Below are 25367 nucleotides of genomic sequence, written 5' to 3' on the forward strand. Positions count from 1 at the left end.
CTGAACCATAGGGAATCAAGACAGACTACCAGATCAGTATTTGAGTCACTGACCAATATGTCCATCAAGTAGGTTGTGATAGCAAGGGAAACTGAGCTCAAACTGTAGCAGAAGGAAATATGGATCCAGTCCCAATTTGCATGCATGCTTGTCTTGGGATAAATGACAAAAGCAACCAACCCATTCCATTAATAAGCAGTGTTTGTGTGGCCAGAAAGAAAGAAAGCACAGTAAAGTGAAAAAATCCTTTCCCCCGAGTCTTGGATAGAAGCAACCAAGGGACCACACATCAACTGTGAATGTTTTACATAAATCCAAAATTTCACAACAGTCCCTGGCTGTTAGTAGCTGCCACCTGCCTGCCACAGCTCAGTCGTAGAGCACCTGGGTTCCACGTTCAATCCCCCACATCTCCAGGCTGGGAGAGACCCGTGCTTGAAACCCTGGAGAGCTACTGCCTGCCAGTGTAGACAATACTGGGTTAAATAGACCAAGAGTCCATTTAGAAGTCTTACTTTGTGACTGACTGCCTTCTGTTGGGGCTTTGTGTATGATGGAATCCTGCAGATGTGCAGCCAAAAGCCAAGAAAGTGGTTTAGGGACCAGATCCTCAGCAGGGTGTGGACTGTGATTTGTGACAGCTCAGAAGCCAGGGAAATTGCTGAACATAGTTTCCAGTGCTCGGCGGTGGGCTTCAGTGCCTTACAAAGCCTCCCCCATGACAAGCAGAAGCAGAATATATTATGCAAAACAGAAAGAAAAAAGCTGAATAGACTGTGCAATAGTTGAGTCACCAAGCACACAAGCATAACTTGCATAATGTATGCAAGATACAGAATCACACATTTTTGCTGTTGCGGGATTTGGATTCCCTCAGAGGAGATTTATTTTTAAAGCACAGGATACATATATCCCTGCCTGCTGTACATATGATTATTATGCTGGAGTGAACCAGTAGCAAAGTCAAGAACAGTCCATTGCTTCTCTGGCCAGAAACTCAAGCCCAGCCACACTTCTTGGCATCAGAATGCAAATTTGTCTCAAATACAATTTGACCTCAGCTCTATTGACCTGTTGGGAACAGTATTCCTGATAGTCAGAAAACAACTCCAGGTCAGCAGGTATTAAAAGAATGGTTGTTGTTTTATTCTTTTTTGGTGGGTACAAAAACCACAGTTTCTTACACAGAACAAGATTATAAATAATATCGGTAACATGAGTGACCCGTAGTCTCTTTTGATTCTATACTGCAGACTGATGGTGTTCTCTAAACTTATTTGTTGGTTTCTTGTAGTTAGACAGATGCAAATCCATGGAACACGGAATGATGGGACAGAATGAGGATGACCAACAATGTTTATAAAAAAAAAGTCTCTGAATTTTATTACAGTGATGACATTTTATATCAATTATTGCAATGAATTGTTCCCTAAGATGGTTAGAAAAAAGAATTGTGTTGTCCTCTACTGAATTTACATCCGTTAAAAAGCAAGCATGTTTCAATATTCCTCTTTTTTCCCCCAAAGAAAAAAGTAATTAATTTCTTTTATTTTATTTTTTCACAGGATTTACATATTTATTTTCTTATCACAGTTTAGTGACTTGTTTCCACAGCCGGACAGTCTTCCCACTGTATAATGTTGATCGTCGGGAAACACAGGTAAGCATGTTCATTGACTTCTATAGCAGTTGGTTCTCCACGTTGCCTAGACAAAGACCAAAAGGTAGCCTTTTCCTCTTGTGTATTCTTCACAGTTTTAATGCGCTAAATTGGCAAGTCCTATTAGTTGGTGTTTTGTTTTTTTAAAGTCCGCTCAAGTGAAATTTGTCACTGTTAATATTCCTGTCCCAACCCCGCCTCCCCCCAACAAAACTAAATTATGATTTTTTTTCCTGATATAAAATCTGAGTTTGGGTTTCCGAGCTGAGACCATGCACACACATTTGCTGCTGCTGATGTCTGGCATGCCAGGATGCCCTTCCCATGCTCAGCCCATTTCTAAGTTCATCAATGACATTTCCCCGTGTCGTGTTACAGTCCATGCTGTATTCCCGTCAGTCACTGACACAGTTTAATTAAGGCACTCGGATTTTTTTTTGGTTTTTATGGTAGGTCTGATGCAATTACCGCCAATCCCGAACTTTGTCTAATTGCAGTTCCACTGTGTACAGCCTTTGGGCAGTCGGGAGTCAGAATGCGTCCGTTTTCTCCCATGCTCCCTGTGATGGATAATCTGGCTTTGTTTCGTATGGCTTCAGAAAAGGTCAGCTGGGAGGCAGGAGAAAGGACAGAAAGGGAGAGAGGGAGAAGAAAAAGGAGAAGGCAGAAAGGAAGTGTTACAATATTTCTGTTCCCCAGTAAAACCAGTGCACAGCAAACACCAAAAATATCTAGGTGTAGACATCTGCATTATCACGTTAACTGTTTATATAATGATATAGATATAAGAGCATTTAACACACTCTTTAAAAAAATAATAATAATAATCAATGCTCTAAAAGAGATCAAACCGGAGATTCTCGTTCTGTTAAAATTTAGGGGCAAGTGTAAAATGTTACTCACTTGCCCAGTTTTACTAGGAATCAATCTCATGATAGCAGTAAGGCTCGGAATTTTCTCACAAATTAGCTCGTAAATCTTGTCAAGGCTGATATTATCTAGTTTACTGCATTTTTTGAATAAAAAAAAGTTACAGGCTTTCTGTATATTTACCGTAAATGAAAATCCAGCCAAAGTGAAGACCCTTTTAGCCCCATTGATTTAAATGAAAACAAAATCCAAATATATGCTTATCTCCACAGAAATAAATGGGACTTAAAAGTGTTTGACTTTAGCCAAATTCTTCCTCCCTCCCTTCCTTTCCACTTCTACCTTGATTTCCTTTCGGTTAAAATTAAGGCAAGTTGCAAATACTTAAAAGGCTAATAAAAATAACAGCTGTAAAAAAAAATGTATATACATAATGTGCATAATTCAAAATCTGTCTCAAAGGCCTGTTTAAATAAAAAAAAATGGTTTAGACCTGCCTGGGACTAACCGCCCTTCCTCTGAACTCAGTGGGACTTACTTCTGAGCAAACATGCATAGAATTGCACTCCAGGGCTGGAATCCTATTGGGGGTGAGGTCTGAAGTTTCAGAATGCCCAATCCATGGCAGGCTTTCTTTTAGAAAGAAGCATCTCATTCTTTGCAATTTCTTTTTTTTAAAGGCCCATTGATTTGAAACGGGACATTGGCACCACTAAGTTTTGTTGGGCCAGGGCCAAACTCTCCAATAAAATGAGTTTATTTGTTGAAATCGTGGCAATAACGTGGCTACACGTGGCATATTATGGGACAAGAGCAACACAGACACACAAACGCACAAGGCCCAAAGCAGGACATTTATGGTGGATTAAAACAATCCCACTCAGCGGCGTAGCGTGAGTTGTCAGCACCCGGGGCAACGCAAGTAATTTGCGCCCCCCCTACCCCCTAACCTGCGAGTTGCCGCTGGCGCTGCTGCCCAAACGACGCCGCTTGCCTGGAGGAGGAGGGGGGCAGAGAGGCGAGGAAAATGCAACGGCGCAGCAGCTGCAGCAGCAGCGGCGGAGGCGGGGCTGTGAGGAGGGGCTGCCTGGCGCGTCCTCCGCGGCAAGTGCTGAGAGCCGCTGCCTGCCGGGCGCCTTCAGCTGGGCGCCGCGAGACATGGGGCTCTGCTACAGCCTGCGCCCGAGGCTCTTCGGCGACTCCGGAGGCAGCGAGCGCGCCCCCCCAGATGTTGCGCCCGGTGCGGCCTGCCCCCCTTGCACCCCCCACGCTACGCCACTGATCCCACTCCTCTGCAGTAACTGAGATTGTCCTGAGAGCACCAGCTATAAGGGTGTTTTTTTTTTTGCATTGGGTGGTGCCTACAAATGAGCAAGTGACCCTCCTTGACTTTGCATGCAGAGCATTGGAGGGAAACGTTTAGCTTCAGGGGGAAGCCTCCTGAATCGACCTTGAAAAATGGAACAGAGCGAAAACAGATAGTTGACAAAAATGTGGGACAAAAGGAACATGGTTGACATATCTCTTTGCTTTTTGAGAATAGGGGAACCTCTGGACTTGGCTGCAGATACATCCTTTTCTTGCCTGAGACCTGAGTAAAGCTTTAATACATTCATTTTATGGTGTTTCAGTAATCACCTACTTTAACACAAATCTCAAAGTAGCGTACAAAGGTGAAAACAAGCAAACAGATTAAAAGCCATTTAAAACAGAAACACCGAATCACGAGGAACATGGAAAGATAGAGAGCTACTAACCAGGGAAAGACTAAGGAAACTGACATGTTTCTGCTAAAGGATGGAACCACCCAACCATTGGCGCCTTATTCATTACTGGACAGGTGAATTCTACATAATCCTAGTTATAAATGAAGCAAGGGGTGGGGTGGGAGTTTAAAGTGCTTTTTGTTTCATTAATTAGAGAGGTTATATGATACAAAGGTTGCTTCCGGACAGCGTGTTCATTGGGCATTCTTCCTGAATTGTTTAAATGAGGTTTGTGGGGAGATAAGAAGACATTGTCTTTGTATGGAGTTATTTGTTCTGAACTGTTTATAGGAGGGTTAGATAGTGTGCTCTGTCACTCTCCTTATTGCAAAAAGTCTAATTTTGGGCAGAAGCCAGCTTGTTTTGCAAGGCCAAAATCAATTTGCCCTCTGCCTTTCTGTCTAGCTACTCTTAAGAAGCTACCTTTGGAACAGCCTTCATGTAAACTGGTTATGAAGGATGTCATTCACTACATTACCCAGTGTCCTCTATGTAAAAATCCTCATGAAAAATATCTGGGTTTCGCCACATAATTCCTCCTCCCAGCAAGTGAGTTTGTGTGCTTTTTGCTGCCGTGCGTTAAAAATGGCTTAGCACCTTGCACAAATGGGACGTGGGTGGCACTGTGGGTTAAACCACAGAGCCTGGTCTTGCCGATCAGAAGGTCGGTGGTTCAAATCCCCACGACAGGGTGAGCTCCCGTTGCTCGGTCCCTGCTCCTGCCAACCTAGCAGTTCGAAAGCACATCAAAGTGCAAGTAGATAAATAGGTAAACGGTGTTTCCGTGCGCTGCTCTGGTTCGCCAGACGCGGCTTAGTCATGCTGGCCACATGACCTGGAAGCTGTACGCCGGCTCCCTTGGCCAATAAAGCGAGATGAGCACCGCAACCCCAGAGTTGGTCACGACTGGACCTAATGGTCAGGGGTCCCTTTTTACCTTTACCTTGCACAAGTGGACCTGCTGCTGGAGAAACAGAAAGAGGAAACTTTCAAGAACACAGAAAGGTTTTGAAAGCCACGTTCCCTCTTAAATTGTTTCTGTCAGAAACAAAAGGTAACAGACAAATGCGCAAGGAAACCTTTTCGGAAAGGGAATCTATACTTTCCCACTCCATGTGCACCAAGCCCCCTCCCACGTCTTCTTCACTTCCCTCCTGGAAACCCACCTATTTCTCGGTGCTCTCCAGCTACAGTGACCACACGCCAATCTCTGGTCATACTGTGTTTGTTCTGCATTGTATGGTTCTGTTGTATGCCTTTTGGCTGCTGTCTCCTTGGGGCAGGGGCCTGCTATTTGACAGGCACACTTTGCCTGCTGTGCAGTGCCGTGTGCGCCAGCACTGCATGAATAAAAATAAAAATAATAAATAGAATGTCTTTCTTTTTAAAGTCTGAGGTGGCAAAATAAAACACTTAACATTTACAGGCTTACACCTAAACTTTGTTTACTCTGTGTTTTGTTTTGTTTTAAATTGCCATATCACTGGTCTTGTGAGTATTATTAAGGTGTACAGTCGTACCTCGGAAGTCGAAGAGAATCCCTTCTGGAAGTCCGTTCGACTTCCGAAATGTTCGACTTCCAAAGCGCGGCTTCTGATTGGCTGCAGGAAGCTCCTGCAGCCAATCGGAAGCCACTGAAGCACCGTCGGACGTTTGGCTTCCAAAAGAATGTTCAAAAACCGGAACAATCACTTCAAGTTTTCAAGCGTTCGGGAGCCGGAACGTCCGACTCCCAAGGTGTTTGGGAGCCGGGGTATGACTGTACTGAGATATGTGTGTTTTAGGACCCACCCTATTCCTGTGATTTGCTTTAACTGTTTTAATCCTGAATTTTAAATGGTTGTAACCTGGCCTGGGACCTTCTGATGATCAGCACCCTACTATGCACATCTACTCAGAAGTAAGCCCCATTGACTTCAATGGAACGTATTTCCAACTGTATGTGTATGTAGGATTTGAGCATTTGTACCTTACCACAGTTTTGACAATCCTAAATATTTCTGGCTCAAAGATGAAGGGGGATAAGAAAGAAGACAATCAGTGCACCTGTATGCTTTCCTAAGAGCAGCTACTCTCATTCCTTCAGTCCTGAGTAGCTCTCCTGCCTGTGACAAACAGGGCACTCTTTTTCCATGAGCAAAAACTGCAGTTTAGCTTGCCACCCTGTACTGAAGAATTTTGCCGTGGCCTTCCAAACTGCATGCTGCGAGGCACATCAGTTTCAGCTCATTGGGGGGAAAGTCTTCTTGCAAATGCAGTAAAACTAACTAGCAGCACAATCGTATGCATGTAGACTCAGAAGTAAGCCACATTTATTAAGGAGATGTTTTTGTTGTTTTAAAGAAAAACAATGTGAAGCCCTGCTGGATCAAAGGAATGGTCCATGTGGACCAGAGCAAAGGTTCATTTAGTCCAGGATGCTATTTCCCTTATTAATCGGTTGCCTCTTGGGATATGCACAAGCACAGCATGAAGACATCAGCCTTCTCCTGTTGCTGCTCCCAAGCAGCTGGTCTTCAGAGGCATGTTGTCTCTGATCCTGGAGGCTGCATACAGCCTTATTGACCAGTAGCCTTTGATAGATTTATCCTCCATGAATTTGCCTAATCTTTTAAAGATTTTGAAGTGGCGGTCACCACATCCTGAGGCATCACCTTCCTCAAATTTGTTACAAACTTATTCCAATGGAACGTATTCCCAAACAAGCAGGGAAAGGATTGGGCCAGAACTCACTGAACAGACTATCTATAGAGAACATCCAAGAACAGAAGAAAGCGACTTCCTCAAAACCAGGTGCACCAAGCCTGAGTCTTGATCCTCCTTCATATATAAAGCACCTAGAATTATTTTTGGAAAAACCATCTTATCTTATGTCTGCCTAGGATCTTGCTTGGCCTCATCCTTCATCCAGAATTATAAATGTTCACCATGAAATCTAAAATTTCGAATAATAATAATAATAATAATAATAATAATAATAATAATAATAATTTTATTATTTATACCCCACCCATCTGGCTGGGTTTCCCCAGTCACTCTGGGAGGCTGTAGACGTCCCTGCAGATTTTTAAAATATATATTTTTAAAACCCATTGTATCCAATATATTTCTATCTCTCTCTATATATATCTTGATGCATTTTTTAAAATAAAAAAGCACCAAAAAAACCACCCCTTGCAATGCAGATGTCTATTAGCAACATATAGGAAAGTATACTAAACATCTGCAGCCAAAATTAACCGAACCGTTTGTTTGTTTTTCCAAAAGAGGAAGCTCTCTCGATAAGCAAGCAGTTACCACCACTGGACAGACAGGGCACAAGACCGCATGACAAGATGATGATGCACCAGCCACTCACTGTAGTAGGGCCCTAAGTCCTACCCCTAAATTTTAACACTCTCGGTTCCATATACGTTGTAACCTTCTCTATAAGTTGCTAAATTCTGGGTATTCTGCGAGGAAGTTGGATTAAAAGTCTGTGCACTCTTTGCCACCTTCATTCTCTTCGCCTCTGCCCTGGATTTGTAACAGAACTCTATCAAAGCCACCAGCATAGCCAGGCCCAGGCCTCCAACCAGAATGTAGAAGACGCCCGCAACATTGCTGAGACTCAGGGCGCTCGTCTTGTCCTGGGGAAACAAAAAGGGGTGTGCGTGTCAGATCAGAGGTGCGAGGCGGCCCGAGAGCAAACAAACAAAACAGTACGGTACAAGTACAGAGGCATAAGCGACGGCTTCATTGAAATACATGGGGAAAGGGAGAAGGGGAAGACAGGCACTGACAAACGTCTTCCGAGATAATTGGCCTGCCCTGGCTTGCAAAACAAACATACGTATATAAGCAAACAATTTGTTTTCAGAAGCAAAATGCTACGAAAGATTACATGTGCTTAACCAATACTTTCGGATGCAATTAGCCCCTCGGTAATGAACGGCGGTGAAATAGTCTACCACAATTAACCGCAGCGTCAATAAAGCATATCTATCCTCTCTCGACTTGACGTTTAATGGTGGCCTGAACACGGGGTCGTTAGAGGATCATTAAGTAGCCTAAGTGATCTATGGCATGGCTCCTTTTAGGATAAATATGCTCCGATATATTTATTTGGAAAAGAAAACACCAGACTGGTCTTCCAACTGCTGGTTAAATAAAAGGCTAAATGTCTGTTACATTTAAATCACTTTTTAAAATTCAGGCAAACAAATTTCCTGTCACAGCTCCTGAGCCTTGTGTAGGATGCTAGGAGACAAACGAGTCTTTCCTCACGAAGAACAGCCTTCTCAATTCCTACTATACTGATAAAGGAGAAAGCTGCCTGGTTTGGGAAGCGCTTGCAGTATGGTGGAGAGGGAGAGGGGCCTGGAGCGTTGGAAATTCAGGGAACAGTCTTGCTGCATCTGCAGAAGTCCACAAACAAGCGTAGCAGCATTCTCTGGATCGGGACCACTGGCTTGCCTGGTTTTCTCAGGGTTGTTGTTTAAAGTACTTATTGTTACTATCAGAGGAAGCTGCCTTGTACTGATTCAGACTTTTGGTCCACCTAGGTCAGTGTTCTGCACTGACTGGCCGTAGTCAGGTGTTTCAGACAGGACTCTCTCTTAGTCCTACCATGGCAGAGATTTAACATGGGATCTTCTACACACAAAAGAGATGCTCTGCCAATGAGCTATGACATCTCCTCACTAAGGGCCTGCAGTGCTGATGCGGTAAATTGTTAGATACGTAATTTTTAAAAAATCCATTACGTTTTTAATTTAAGACATTAATCTTAGTGTTAAGTAAGCATTTCAAATCGGTGGATGCTTTCCATCCTGCGAGTTCGTGCGGCCAAAATTCACTGCTGATTTGAATGAGCGAATGGCATGAACACGAGACTGCACACTTGACATTTCAGGATTTAAGAAAGATGCATGTAATTGTACATCATAATGCTTTAGACTTTTTTTTTAAAGGATTTGACATTATACCACCCATTGCTATACTCCTAATTAAGCAATTTATCCAAGCATGCCTGTAGTAATAAACACTTTTTTAAAAATAGGCTGAGAGTAAGACTTGATTTTTTTTTTTATTCTGAGCTATGTGGAATTCGCACACCATGATGAGCACCAAGTTCAGTTGCTGAAATAGTTTAATGTAAAGATGCATTATTCAATGTTCCAACTAATGGCTGGGCAGGTGCAGGATGAAGATCTTTCCATGTTGTTCATGTTGCGGAGGGGGAGTGGGATAAGCGAGGAACATTTTAATCTGCCTCCAAACTTGTTAGATTTGCAAAACACTGTCAAGAGAGATGGCCTTCCTTTTTAAAATGTGGAGTGGCAGGAGTCAAGTTGACATGGAGGTACTGCCAGATGTTGGAACAAGGTACCACCAATGGGTGGGGGTATGGGGGGGGAGGTCCACCAGACATGATCAGGGTTACAGTATATTAAATATAACACAATGCAATATTATCTTCAGATCTTGCTATCATTTCTAAGACTGATCAACAGGACCATTCTGAACCTAAGTGGTTCAAGTTGGTTAGAGCATGGTGCTGATAACGCCAAGGCTGCAGGCTCGACCCCTGTATATTCTTGCATTGGACTAGATGATCCTCAGGGTCCCTTCTAACTCTACAGTTATATGACTGTACGTCCATCAACAGAAGACCTTTTAGAAAAGCATGTTCAGTGAGTGCTCCATAATTGAGGTGCCACCATGCCCTTGTATAAACCGGAGCATTTTTCCCCCCCTTAAAGCAAGTTAAGGGTTTGACATTTGAGGACATGACTGGGATGAAGCTGGTGTTGAAGGGCTTTAATTTAATTAATGCTTTGACCATGTGTTGCATTTCTCATGCAGGGTTTACAAATCCAAGCGACCACTTCATCTCGCCCCCCTGGGGTTGGGAGGGAAAGGATAAGCGCCTTCTGCACGGTGCCTGTTCAATAGCTCATTTATTTCCATTCCTACGTGAACATTAGCTCCCTCGTGAACACAATAGCGGGTCCCGAACTGCAGCGACTGACCTTGCTTCCAGAGTCCTTGGGTCCACATTCCCCTTTATCGTACCACCATTTGTTTTTCAGCTTGTCTAAGACGCCTGCCTCACTGAGTTTCAGAACGGCAAGGTTTACAGGAGTTCTTCACGTGGGAAATAACATAAATAACATTATATATGTTATTTTATGTTATTCAAGTAAAACTACATAGAATCGCATTGCAAAGTGACGGAGCGGAGGCCACAGAGGCTGCTTATGTCGTGCACAGGGTTAGAGACAGACATACGACTGGGACCTGCTCCATCGCTTCAGGTAATGGGCACATACTGCTGGGGAAGGCTTGGGAAAAAATTGCGTGCAATTACTGTGAACCCAAAACTATTGGCTTTCACCGACATTCAGTGGCCGGCCAATAAAACACAACCAGATGTTGGAAATGTTTCCACTTTTTTTTTTAATGTCGAAACAAGGAAGCACCTGATTTCCAGATTGCCTATCTGTTGTCCTCAAACTCACCTAGCCTGACATTTGAGCAAAATATCAACTGAACAATTTAGGCAGCAGACCAAAGCTGGGAAGTAGGTTCCATGAGGTTGAGTAGGATCTGTTTCAGTGTAAATCTGTTTAGGCTCCCAATACCAATATGGATGGGCCCCTATTGTTGTATATTTCAGTAAGCAGGGAGAATCTAGCTGCCTCCCTCTCCATGGAAGGTATGGATGGCAACACCCTTGATAGTTTTTATATCACCAACTAAAGACCTGATTATTCCGCTGGGTGTTTAGAGGAAGTCGGTAAAGATGGCTGACATCTGAAGGTTATTTTATGCTGCATTGATTGCTGCTATACTTTTAAACTGAGTTTTATTTAATTTTGTTGCATCATGGTGTTTATGTTATGGTTGGGATCCTTTGGTGATGGAGAGTGGCCTACAAATTTCATTAAAAAATATTAGAAATCTGTGCTTAGAGCACAGTATGTTGTGTTTCCCCAGGTCTATAAATCAAAACCCTACTGAACCAGGCCATTCCTTTGGGTGGCACTGGGCTTCTTTCAGCTTTTAAGTGTCTGCACAGGGTTGTTCGAAAGATGACATGGAATAAGCCAATGGGTTATTTGGAAGGAGGGTGGGGTATAAATGTGATTGATAAATATAGATAATATAAAGATAATATACCCTGCCAGATGGGCAGGATATAAATAAATTTTTATTATTATTATTATTATTATTATTATTATTATTGAAGCACCTGCAATCACATGATGTTTATATGAGTTTTCTATTATCTTTCCTATGGGAACTGAATGACCCTTTGAGCAGGTAGAGTGGATCATAAAATCAAGATTTATTTATTAATTTCTTAAATGTCTATACTGCCCTTCATCCAAGGATCACAAGGTGGTTTACGTATCAAGGCACAAAAATAGCACAACATACTAACAAACAAAAACATTACCCCACCTCCCAATTATGCCCCAATGCTAGTGTTCAGGGGATGACTTGTGCACCAGAGCTTGGGCCCCACTCTCACAAAACTACGGTTCCCAGGTTTCGTTTGCAGAAACCACAACAATAAATCCACTTTTGTGTTGGTGTGCCCTAAAGGGAAATCGTAGAAATGAGGCTAGCCAGGCAAAGTCTGGCCCCTGCAACTAGCTGGCCTGCTAGTTGCCACCCACCCAAGAGTTAAAGAGAGTTTTTTGGATGAAGTAGTGACTGTAGCCATGGGGACTTTCTTTTTCAGTGAAAGACTGGGGCTGTCTCTGTGGCCTACTGAAAACCTTCCTCATCCAACAAGCCTTTTAAGGGGAGATCTTCCCCAGTCTGCATTTGTGCTGCAGCTGATTTATTAAATGTTTTACAGTGGTACCTCGGGTTACATACGCTTCAGGTTACAGACTCCGCTAACCCAGAAATAGTACCTTTAGGATGAGAACAGAAATCGTGCTCTAGCGGCGCAGCAGCAGCAGGATGCTCCATTAGCTAAAGTGGTGCTTCAGGTTAAGAACAGTTTCAGGTTAAGAACGGACCTCCGGAACGAGTTAAGTACTTAACCCAAGGTACCACTGTAATTGCTTTCTGGCCTGTATGTTTGCTGCCTTCTGCTCTTTTGGGAGGAGGGACAGGACATAAATTTAATAAATGGAACAAAATAAATAAGTTGGCCCACCAACCTCCAGCTCCAGTAAAAACCAGTTAGTGATGGACAAGCAGCCTAAGTCATTCACCTGGAGAGACAGGGAACTAGCTGGGCTCTTGTGATATTGTCTTCCGCTGCATGTTCACCAAGCTGCTTTGTCCCTACCAACTTTTGCATCAAGTCTGTTTTTATTTTTTAAAATGTAGAGATTCCAGGTATGACATGCAAAATGACGATTTGGATTCCCAGGCCAATAAGTTGGGCTTGAGACTCAAACAAGGATGCAAATATTTTTGCTTTGACAGTAATTGCACACATCTGGATGTTGGTTTTTCGCTTTTTTATCAATGCCGTCAAGGATTTCATGGCAAGGAAGGAAAGAGCCCCAGCAGATGCACCAATTACTCTACATACTGTTTACCCGCTTTGGTGACATTGAGGCTAACCTTGGAGTCACCTCCCCCGCTGCCACATTCTCCTTTGTCGTACCACCATTTGTTTTTCAATTTGTCCAAGAGGCCTTGTTCATTCAGTTTTAAAACTGCGAGGTTAACAGCATTTCTTGAAACGATAAAACATATTTTGTAAGAAACTGCATAGCCGTTAAGATGTTAGAAGGAACGAGGACTTAAAAAGCTCTTTTATCCACACACTAAATAAACCTCTCATTTGCATATTATAACACACCTGTGGGGAGGTAGAAGCATGCTGGCAAACAAATTTGGGGAGGGAAAAATGCATTTTTTCCAATAGAGGGCAGCTTTATTGCTCGGTGCTTAAGTAATGATAATATGATTTTGTAAACCGATAAAAAAAGAGAGAAGGAGCTATTCACATATTTTCAATGTGGTGATAAAGTGCAGCCAGGATATAGAATTTAGATTGTGTGCATCCTTTCCCCTACAGTTTATAACAGACAGTAAAAAAGAAAAAGACCCTTGATTCAATTTCTTTAGCAGCCAGAGAGGCATGATTGTTTGTTGTACAAAATACGAGTATTAAATTTCAGTTCCCTTGAGCTGAAATAGCCAGCTCTTGTACTAGCATTAAAGTCTGGTGATAAAGTGTGAATTAAATAGGTGTACAAAATGCAAGATCACGCCTCCCCCCCCCCCCCGCTTTTGTGTGAATCTCTACTTCTTTTTACAAATGTCCCAAACATAGGTGTATGATGCGCAATTCAACCAAAGTTAAAACAAATTGATTCCAATGGAAGGGATTCAAGCACTCCCATTAAAAACAATGAAACTTAAAATGTGCTTAATTATACGTGGATTATGCCTAGATGATTAGGCTACCTTATTGTTTATGGTATTATGTTAGAGGCAGTGTCACTAGAGAGAACTCACCATCAGATATCTAAGGGAGATTGCTTCGTGGAATTTAGGATAACGGTGGAATTCAAAACAGAGCACTTACCTGACACCATTGGGCTTCATATTGCAACAAACTACCCTAGACTTGGCTAGAGGCTTCTGAACCCTGGCATCCGTGCATGATGTCATCAACATGCACCAGGGCTCTGAGATCCATCCCTGCTCCACCGACAGAGGAGAACAGGCAAAGGTTGCCTCACTGTGTCACTGATGTATCAATGAATTCCAAACAAAATGGAACTTCAATTTTTGGAAACACAGGGTTGCTAACAATGGAAATCAGATAGCTCCTTTAGCAGAGGCTCATGAAATCACTGGATAGAATTTCCATGGCACCACATTGTCTGATGCTATCTAATGCCCAGTAGACACTGAACAGCAGGTTTAAAGCAAACTGACCTTGCTTAATAAAAATGCTGGCCATGTGGTAACATGTAAAATTGCAAGGCTGTGATTTCATCCACTGTCAGTGACTGTATTTTGCTGAGATTAAAGCTTAGAATTGAAGCTGTTGCAGATAAGCAAAGGAGCTCTCAAATCCAGAAACTTATTCTGGATGTACATGTTTTGTGGCCCATAAGGAGTTGGAAGGCTCCTCATTTAAATCAAAGTTTCCAGGCTGAAGCCTATAAGGGCATGCCGATATGGGTTAAGCAACAGACCAGGGTACTCTTCAACTGGTCAGTACCATGGACAGCTCACCACAGGCCTGATTAAAAGGTAAGGATAGATTAAAGACAAACCAGTAAGAGTTTGGAGTGTTATTCCTGTGAGATTTTGGAGCCAGCTGTGAGCATCAGTAGATGGTGGAGGACTATGTGGGCTAAAACAGGCTGCACCCTATTAAAGGGTGCATGCTCCAGCCTGAAGTCTCCTGCTGCCTCGTGGACATGGCAAAGGGCCCTACTGAGTTGCCAGTGTCCTGGAGATGAGTTATTGGAATCAAGGGGATAGGGCAAGGTACAGGATGGAGGCACCACTTTCCCCTTGTGGCTCCTCCAGTGCAGGCATGGGGAGTGTGTGTTGTCCTCCGCCTGTTGTTGGCTATCCATTGTGTACACTTAGTTGAGATTCCAGCATTGCACGGGGCATTGGACTACTAGATAATCCTCAAGGTCCCTTCCAACTCTACAATTCTACGATTGAACTCCCATCGGCACAGCCAGAATGGCCAATGGTCAGAGATGATGGGAGCTATATAGTCCGGGGGGGGGCACATGTTCTCCATCCATGCTCTAGTGCAGGGTTTCCCAAACTTGGGTCTCTAGCTGTTTTTAGACTACAGTTCCCATCAACCCTGACCACTGCTCCTGCTAGCTAGGGATGATGGGAGTTGTAGTCCAAAAGCAGCTGGAGACCCAAATTTGGGAAACGCTGCTCTAGTGGGAGAGTTACTATGGAGGATATGTCCTTAGGTGGTTTTGCTCCTACTCCTTGCCATCTTCCATCTTGTAGAACTCTTCCCCTGACAGAGGGGGCTCTTGGGCCATGACAGCTGTACTGGTTATACCTTTGCCCTGATGATGCCAACTCATTACTGTGGACCACCTTGTACATAAGGAGAGCATCTTTATGGGTCAGCTGTTTTGTAAACACATTTTGTCCTTTACTGCCTTTCATGCACATTTTTTTTTGGGGGGGGGAGTGGGGGGTTGTTACACAGATCCTTGCCAACTAATTATGAGGTTTCACAACTGTCTCTTAACAGAATTGACCTGAGCCTCATTTCAGTGGCTGTTAAATTTGTATTAGATAGTGAATACAGATAATGTAATTACTTGTCTGTCCCTGGAACTCAAAATACAGGAATACAGGCTGTGGTGTTAGCGATAACACTCTGCTTTTTTGTGGATAAAGCCTTTGGGGCTACGCTTCTCAGGCAATCTGACAAATGTAATTTTATACAAGTACTCTAATTATGGTTTGTGATCAAGAGGGAGAGGAAAAGGAGCAAGGCTGGACTGAAATTGTTCATTTGCTTCCTTTGTTCCAGGAAGCAACTGCTTTTGAACCAGAGATATTTATTATGGATTTCCAATTAATCATTTAGATGACAACAGTTTTGTTTCCAGTTAGTACCTCAACCCACACCTTCCCTTCCCTTGAGTATTTCCAGCGAAGTACTATTCATGGGGTGTTTTTTCTTGAAGATTTCAACCTCTCTTTCCATCATGCTGAAAGTCAAAACAAAATGCTACTCTGTATATAAGGGGTTGCATCCAGTATAGCACCAAGTTACTCATTCTGTCAGCACAAGGTGGCACTTCTCCCTCTCCTTCTCCTGTATGCCCCCTAAATCTATTCTGCATTTTCCATCAACCCTGTGGGGCAGATTTGGGGAGGGTGTGGGGCATGGGCAGAGGGAGGAGTTCCATTGCCCAAGGATAATTCCTTGTGCTGACAAGAACGTGTTAGGTGGATACCACCACCCCTTGTTCTCCCCACTTCTAAAATTTTTAAAAATTGAGGACCACCTGCATAGATAGTAGAGAATGAGACTCTTAATCTCAGGGTTGTGGGTTTGAGCCCCACTTTGGGCAACCCCCCTGCATTTAAGGGGGTTGGACTAGGTGACTTGTGTCGTCCCTTCCAACTCTACAGTTCTGTGATTTTATGACACAGTGGCTGGAAGGTATAGATACAGTGGTACCTCGGTTTTCGAACGTAATCCGTTCCAGAAGACGGTTCAACTTCTGAAATGTTTGAGAACAGAGGCACAAAGGGCTGTCTGCAAATTCAATAGAGAAAATTAAACAAAAAACATCAGCGGAAGCCATTTGACTTCTGAGACATGTTAAAAAATGGAAGCATTTCCGGGTTTTCGGTGCTTGAAAACTGAAACGTTTGACTTCCGAAACATTTGAAAACTGAGGTACCACTGTAACAGAGAACTGTCCTCAAATGATCTTAATGTAGACTGTAAGCTTACTGGGGCAGGGTCCTGTCCTTTCCTTATATTACTCCGTAAGATGTCATAAGACAAGTGTAGTGGTTAGAGGGATGGACTGGGTCTGGAAAGTCTCCACTCAGCCATGAAGCTCCCTTGGTGACCTTGGGTCAGATTGGGTCAGATTGAGTTACATCACAAGGTTGCCGTAAGGATGATTGTAAGGGGATGGGAAGAGAAGAATAATGTACACTGCCTTGAAAGCATTGGATGAAAGGTGGGATATTAATAAATAAAATAAACACACATGTTTAATAATATGCAACAACTGCTCCTACTAACAGAAAATAAATTGTGCTAAATGTTTCAGAAGATCCATGTTTTATTTTATCCCCGCTCTCCCTTTGCAGCCATGCATAAATATGAAACTATTTTAAATTAATGCTGTTTATTCTCATGTTGTCCACACTGGCTCTGGAGATGGGATGGTGTGTTTCCTTCATTCTTTAGTTATATCTCAGGGCATGGGCTGATGACACATGAGGCTACCAGATTCCTGAAACTTAACAGGTCTGGGTTTAGCCACTGCTTGGGTAGGTGGTTGCTTGGAAACCACATGCATGATGGAAGGAAGATGTAATGGGTAAGTTAGGCTGAGAGGCAGTAACTGTAAGTGGGGATTTGAACTCAGGTCTCCCAGGCCCTAGTCCGACACTCTAACCACTGCACCACAATGGCTCTCATATTGCACTACCAGAACAGAAATACTGGATGCTGCCCTGAATGTCTACAAATCTTATTCTAATGCCATATAGTACCAGGATATGTCCTCTGCCTATTTAGAGAAATTATCTGTTAATTGAGAAATTTCCAGATTTACTTGAGATGGAGATTCCCATGCCTCTTAAAAGAAAAATAAAGCAAAATCCATCGGTGGGGTGGGGAATTACTCACCCTGGCCAAAATTCACCATTACGGATCAGGAAGAATAAAACTTTTCCACTTACTTTTTTGAGGAAGGTGCAAATTGCTGTTGATAGTCCTAAAATAACAATTAAAAAAACCCTATAAAAGCTAATCATGAGAGGGTTATTTAGTAGGGTTATTAGCCATATCCATAGACAATTTCACAGCACAATAAGGAAAAAAAATGGAAATAAAAAGGAATGAGGTAAATGAGATTTTTAAGCGCCTCTCATTGTTCTGAAATTAAGCTCAAATTGGTTATGAATCTAACCACATTGCATTCCTTGCTATATCTAACAGGCCATGTAAAAAACACTTTTGTTTCACACTGCCATTTTTTTTTAAATAGCTGTATAATTAAGATGCAACCCAGTGTATCAAAATAAGCTGCTGTCCATTTTGCAATGAAACAATATTGTTCTTCTGGCACAATATTTTCCATCTGCCCATCTGGAGGAAACTTATAGAAGGTTCATGGGGGGAATGAAAATATTTTTTCTTAAAACTCTCAGAAATACCCAGGGTTGTGTAGGCCCAGCTAAGTTGCTCAGGTTTTATTTTATGATTTAGAACTACAGTACATAACTCTATAATGGAAGACAGTAAGCTTCTATTCAGTGCTTTTAAAGAGGCACATTGGGAAGTCATAATCTTTGAATTGAATCGCACAGAGTAGTTCCCTCAGCCCCAGTTCAAAGATAGAGCTCCTTGCAAGTAGAAGCTGCCTTGACACTTCAGTGCTGGGAAACTCCACATAGATTTTCTCCCTGGACATGCAGAGCTTCCCCACCACTGAATATGGAAGCTTCTGCACACATGGAGCTTTCCTGAGTCCACCAGAGCCTCAGCTTGCAAACCATGACTGGGGGCTATAGCAAGTAGCTATAGGCAGCCAGTGCCTATAGGATTCTATGAACATTTCAGCAAACTCTCTAACCGTGGAGTTAGAATGCTCTATCGCCAAGTTTTAAAGCTTATGCGGAAATGTACAACCAGCTTGCATCACACCAGACATGCAAATATCTAGTTACAGGTAAGTAGCCGTGTTGATCTGCTATAGTCAAAATAATAATAATAATAATAATAATAATAATAATAATAATAATAATAATAATAAATCCTTCCAGTAGCACCTTAGAGACCAAATAAGTTTGTGTGCATGCACACAAAAGCTCATACCCATAACAAACTTAGTTGGTCTCTAAGGTGCTACTGGAAGGATTTTTTTTAATTTTGTTTCGACTACAGCAGACCAACACGGCTACCTACCTGCAACTAGAACTATGGAAGGCACCATATTGAGCCGCATGAAATGGAAGTCCATCAACTTCACCAAGAAACTTGCACAGGTACTGTGATGGGACGATGAGCTGCTTGTGCGTAAAATCCAAGTCCCTCAGAGTTTGGTCAAGTTTGCAAACCTCTGTCTGTAACGGAGCCCCTTAAACATGGCTCCGTCAGTCGCTGGCAGATTCCGACAGTGGTTGCTTTCGGAATCGCTTCCAACATAAAAGCTCCTTAACGGAAACACGTCTTCTGGACTCTCTGCGTGACAGTTTCCGGCGAGGAGTGGGTGTCCCTACAGGAGGTCCTGAAACCTCCCCACTGTTTTCGCTGGAAGTGTCTCTGAGCCATCCCTCCAGCTCACTTTCCCTCAGCTCACCTCCTCTCCCCTACTGGTTCCCTCTTCAGCTGCTGAGTCTCTCCCAACCTGTGTGAGCCCTTTCACCTCCCTTCCTTCCGATGGCAGTTCCCTGACAGGTACAGACTGACATCTTTCTGACTAAATGCAAGAACCTGGACATTATACCTAAGGGTCTTATAATTAAGAACCCTCTACAATCCACTGGTATCTGAAGAAGTGTGCATGCACATGAAAGCTCATACCAATAACAAACTTAGTTGGTCTCTAAGGTGCTACTGGAAGGAATTTTTTTTTTTTTAATGCAAATATCTGTCATAGAAGGTGATGAAATTCAATTAGGGGAAGAGCATTGTCCTGAATGTGTTTTTAAAAACAGTAGCACATTGTGAAGGTTTTTCCATCAGAGCCAGCCCAAGGCATTCTGCCACCTGAAACAAGGGACAAGATGGCACCCCACATACAAAGTAGCTGACTAAACTGGCCATTGAAACTTATTTCAATAATGGCAGCATGGCAGAGTCCTCTACCACAACTGAGGGGAACAGGCCAGGCCTTGAGTTGCACATAGTTCTGTCCTCAAACACCACCCTGCTGCCGTCTTCCCCCAACATCTACTGCCTGTGGTAACTGCCTTATTCTGCCTAATGGTAGGGTTGGCCCTGAATACAAAACCGCAAACAACAACAACAACCTGTTCCTTTAGTCCTGATAAAATGCTCCTCAGGGCTCTGGTTTCCTGACACTTTTTTGGTGTCATTCCCTTTACAGATCCCTTAACTGAAAGTATGTCACAATGCTCATACTTACCTGTTTTGTTGCCCTCTGAAAATGGCACCCCTGGGCAAGACATTACTTCAAGCTGGTAATCTCAGTTGAGAAGAGGCTTTCTAAAATTGTAAAAACTGCAACACTATTTTTAAATGCAGAGATCTTGGAGACCGTTAAAACAATGAGCTCAGCCCCCACTGAGGCATCTTAGAGAATCAATTCTATGATTCCATGATTTTATGGCTACATAGAGGATTTTTTGTTGTCGTTGCAAACAGAAGAGAAAGCATTAAAGTGATCTCTGACCTTATTCATGTGAACTGCCTGCCATTTCGCTATTATCTTAGCAGGATAAATCTTTTTAAATGTCAGAATCCCCACAGTTTCCCCCTTCTGTTCAAGGCAGAGTACACTTGGCCTCTTTTCCTTTTCCTTTTCCATGGCGGCTGCTATAAAGAAATATAAACTGTTTGCAGGTGCCATAATTTGCTGAGCATTTTCACGTTTTAAGACCCAGAAACCCTACTGGCAAAATACGTAATGGAAAGGAGAAAAAAGATGTTAAACTTGTGCCATCAATAAAAGCAATATAATAAGCAACAGTCTTGAGGATATGCAGGGTTTTTCTTTTCTTTTTTAAAGCCGGAACTCAGTTCCAGCCATTGCTATTATCAGAGAACAAGGGAGGTGTTCATGGTGAGTTCCAACACCTCTTTTTCTAGAAAAATAGCACTGGGGATATGACATACAAAATTGGAGGAATCTATTTTGGCCATAGGGCTAAGAAGCACCTTATCATCTTAGTGAAACAGCATAGACCAGGATTCACAACTTTAACACACACAAACACACACACGTTCACAAGATGGTGCCAATCAATTCTGATTTATTAATACTTTCCTCAAGTGCTTTAGTGCCATCTCTCTATATAAAGAATAACTTTTATAACAAGACTAACAAATTTCTTATGGTAAATTCTGTGGACCAGAGTTAGAACAAGTCAACAATGGGTAACCCTCCATATTTGTCCTGTAGGAAATGGTAATCAGAGGTACGCTTGAAGACTCAAGTTGCATTAGCTACCATAGCAGAGCAATGGCATTCGGGTTGGTTTAGACTAGAGCTTTTATTGATAGAGTGAGCTTTGCTAGATAAGTTGCTGGATATTTCATTTGTGCCTCTCTGTACTGAATGTAATATTTTGATTTTAACTATTGCTGGTCTGGATTTATTGAGTTATATGATTTGTGTTAATTTCTCCTGTTTTATTGTGCCAGGAGAAATTTCTAGAGAGGGCAGCTGTCAGGGTCTGGGCAGAGGAGGCATGGTGGAGACCACCTCCTCATTCTGACTCTTCCAGGGAAGAGGAAGAGAGTATAGATTAACAACAGTGGTTTGCGGGAGGGCACAGCTCAGAGGCAGATGAGAGGGAAAGTTGGGAAATCATGGGAGAGCAAAGAGCTCAAAGACAGAGGGCACACAGCAGCACCCGTAGAGGAGATGATGAGGATGAGGGAGAGAAGGTGGTTGGAGATTCACTCAGGACCACAACACCATTATCCAAGAAGGTAGGTTCTATAACCTCTCTCTGTAAAGATTGAAATAAAAAAGAACTGTCAGAAAATCCAGATGTGCCCACAGCTCTAAAAGACTTGGTGCCCACTGAGAACACTGTCTCCTTTGCTAAACCCTTCACCTACATTTCCCTTCCTTAGGTTCATTTTTTGGGGTGTTGCTGCTGGAGTTTGATAGAACCCTAGGAATGGGCATGAACATATGGTAACGCTGAAACCTAATGCTACACCAAACCATGGCCTAGGATGGCCATGCTGGCTCCCAGGGAGGAGACTGTGGGTTCAGCTACATTAGCCATGTTACAATGCTATAACTACGTTATAAACAAAATAAAAAAATTCCTTCCTGTAGCACCTTAAAGACCAACTAAGTTAGTTCTTGGTATGAGCTTTCGTGTGCATGCACACTTCTTCAGATAAACATTCAACACCAGATGGCACTGTAGAGCACAAAACTTTGTCTATGCGATTTTACATAGAGTTCTTTCTTTTGTCATAATGATTTAATTTATGACTTATTTATAGCGGTCCCCCCCCCGGGGGGGGGTAGATCCAGCCTGTATCTGCTTTGCTCCTCCCCAGTCATTTTAGCTCAGTGTGATGTGGCAGCTAAGCCAATGCTAGTTTGGCTTACTGTATCTGGCCAAAATTTCCTTTGCCATGGAATAAAAATACAGGAATACTTGAAGTTCTTGTTTTAATCATACGCATCTGTTTGGATTTGTTTAAAAAAAATTGCAAACAATTTTTGTTTATTTCTCAAGTTGATTTTTGGTGCTGAATGCTTGGCTGATAAAGCTGAGCCTGGATGAAGTTATGTTTTGCTAGTGACATAGTCCAGCAGGAACAATGCTGCTATAATAATTCCCTATCCAGCCTGTGACCCCATCTCTAGACCCTGCAGGCATTTGAAGATTGCAGAGAAATGTAACAACTTGCAAATGTAGTATTAACAGCAGCTGTGGAAAGCCCCGTATTATAATGCAGAGCTAGTTTCTTTAATAATTTGGCAACATTATAAAGTGAACACCTCTAAAAGCCTGGAAGTTGTTGTGGACTTGCCAAAAAAAGAGGACCAGGTTTTGTTCTTCCTTAAAATTCAGCATCTGTCTGAGTTCCAAGAAATAACTGTTCTTAAGATGAAAGGAATTTACTTAGATAAGACTCTCGTATACCCTCGCGGGGCTCATCTTACATTTTGTTTCTGATTACATAATTTTTGTTTGCAACTATCATTTCCAGCATGGTAGATGTTTCTTCTGAGATGTCCCAAATCTTGGATTAAAGTCAAAACTAAAGAACTGCATGAAAGAAAATTCCTTTCACTCCATAGGGTGGTGGCTTAGGGATCTTTTTGTGATGAAAGGCCAGCCCCCACATCTTCCTCCCTAGGAGCCTCCAAAGAAGGAAGATGGAGGAACAGAGAAGAAGGGTGTGTAGATTTATCCTGGCTGTTCAGAGGAAGCAGAGCAAACTCTAATTTAGAGTAGAACCGCACTGCAAGTGGGTGATTGTATTCACTCTAAGCTAAACAGGGACTGTAGCCTGTTGCTTCCTCATCGCCATCCTCCTTCCACAGATCACCCCTCTGCCCATAGCTGTCAACTTACAGATTTGAAAATAAGGGACCAGCAGCCTCGAAAATAAGGGATCAGCAGCCAAAATAAGGGATTTTCTGGGCACAGGTTATGTTCAACTTCTGAGCCCCTCTGAGCCAATGGCAGAAAGCCCAGCCAGCAGCCAAATGAAGCCTCATCAATAAGGGACAGCAGCGGGACATGGCGCTGGGATAAGGGACTGTCCCATCAAATAAGGGACACTTGACAGCTATGCCTCTGCCTCTATCTCTGGAGAAAACCTGGTTCAAATCCTCACTTCCCTATTGCTCCTTGGGTGATGTCATGGCAGCCACTATCACTCAACCTAATCTGCATCGAAGGGGTGTTGCTAGGGTAAAATAGGTGTGGAGCGACTTCTGGAGCACCTGTAAATCCCCCCCCCCTTTTTTAATCATTTGCTGACTTCCTGTTTTTCTCTTTTCTAGAGGGTGGGATTGTGTATGTCACCTTCAGCTCCTGGAAGGAACGGCAGGATATGAAAACACACACACACACACACACACACACACACATGCTCCACATTCATCCTTCCACAAAACCTAAGTTCCTTTGGGACCTGTGCATTTCTCGCTCCCCCCCCCCCCCATTGCTCAGGCTTATCAGTTTCAGTGTGTGGCTGAAGAATGAAAACAGAGCGTTGTGGTAAAGTGGTATCTTGAATTGTCTCTTTCATGAACAGCCTTGCCTGCTCTGCCATCTCTTTAACAGGACAGGCTAGCCTAAGCTATCTCAGGTTAGGTGATTGGAGTATTTGTTCCCTTCACCCGCTCCTTCTGGACTGCCTTTCGATTTAAAAAGTGATCAAGGTGAGAGAGAGAATGCATTATGGTCATACATTATTCAAGTGAAACACAATTCAGATTAATGTCACTGAACGTGTTGCCATATTGGTGAATCCATAGAGCAAGTCAGGAGAAAAAAATGCTGCAAGTGCTAATAGCTTTTGAAATGAGAATTGTGGTGGGGGAAGTCACATGTTTGATTTCAAAGGTAGGCCCCCTTATATTCATTAGCCTATCTTTGAAATCAAGCATGTGGCAGGGAGCTCTCGCTTTATGTCTCCCACACCGTTTATGTCTCCAGCAATGTTCATTATACTTATCTTTGAACCTTCATTGGGGAAAATGCCATTGTGGAATATTATTGAGCTGGTTTTATGTTATGTTTACATTTAAACTAACTTGCCCCACCATTTTCTACATAAACTTACATTTATTTTGTGAAACTAGTCTGAAGTTCTCTTTCCCCCCATTTTTCCGCACAATGTTATCATAGCGTAAAATTTTATTACAGCTGAGTATAATTTTAGAAAGTGAGCCTCCAAACAAAGGCACTTTTCAAATTCAGTTTAGTTTCTCATGGAAAATTTTCCGAATTGGGCAATAGTGCACTCAAAAGCATTGAAAGAAGCTGACTCATATTATTTGTTGTACTGTGTTGTTTTAAACATGAGCTTTAACAATTTCAATCTGGGTTGGACTGCATTGAATTATTATAATAATACGGTATTTTTTTCTCTGTGTTCAGTCACTGTTATTATAAACTGCTTTGAGATGAGAGAGGCTTGAAGAAATAAAGGAATGAAGAAAGAAAGCTGGGGTGTTAGCTCCTGGCCATTTGAAGGAAGAAAAACAGTATCGTATTTGAATTTGGAGCTTACATACAGGAAAAACAGCAGCAGAAACAGAGGTCCTGGGCCAAACTATTTTATATTACCATAGAAGACCAGACATTATGGACCTTCTGCAACATTCCGCTGCTCCTTTAAGGATTATGGGTTTGAGTTGTTTTATTTTATTTTATTTGTTTAATTAATTTTATATACCATCCTTCATCTGAAGATCACAGGCTGGTTCGCAGCATAAAAATACAAAAGGAGAACAATTCAGGAAACACAGAGGTTTGGGGATGGACTTGCTCTTAGCACAGCAGGACCAAGTGGCTGAGGAGCTGGTGCCTCTCTCTATCTAAAGGCAAATAGCCTGGACACAGCCCAGTTTTCACTAGGCTGAGTGAATAAACTACTTTGGGGGAATCTTCTGATAAACCCAAAGCACAGTTCAATCATCTAGGTAGTTTTTGTTCTTCCCTTGCAAAACACATAGACT

General features: G+C 42.5%; 1 protein-coding gene across 5 annotated transcripts in view; it reads right to left on the bottom strand.

Annotated features, from left to right (window-relative positions):
* Nucleotides 1-1834: 1834 nt before the first annotated feature.
* GRIA4 (glutamate ionotropic receptor AMPA type subunit 4) overlaps nucleotides 1835-25367 on the bottom strand; it is a 225312-nt gene continuing 201779 nt past the window's right edge. Inside the window, exons 14-16 of one of the 5 annotated variants that reach the window (XM_083499397.1) lie at nucleotides 10311-10425; nucleotides 7791-7925; nucleotides 1835-2269 (exon numbers count right to left, since the gene is read on the bottom strand). In XM_083499397.1, coding sequence (XP_083355523.1) covers nucleotides 2105-2269; nucleotides 7791-7925; nucleotides 10311-10425 — 415 coding nt within the window. In that variant the 3' untranslated portion in view covers nucleotides 1835-2104. Of the gene's footprint in view, nucleotides 2270-7654; nucleotides 7926-10310; nucleotides 10426-12870; nucleotides 12986-25367 lie in introns of those variants that run through there. The other 4 variants (XM_083499396.1, XM_083499398.1, XM_083499399.1 and 1 more) reach the window with 4 other exon arrangements.

The sequence above is a fragment of the Podarcis liolepis genome (assembly GCF_965112155.1).
Source record: "Podarcis liolepis genome assembly, chromosome: 4".
Lineage (NCBI taxonomy): Eukaryota > Metazoa > Chordata > Lepidosauria > Squamata > Lacertidae > Podarcis > Podarcis liolepis.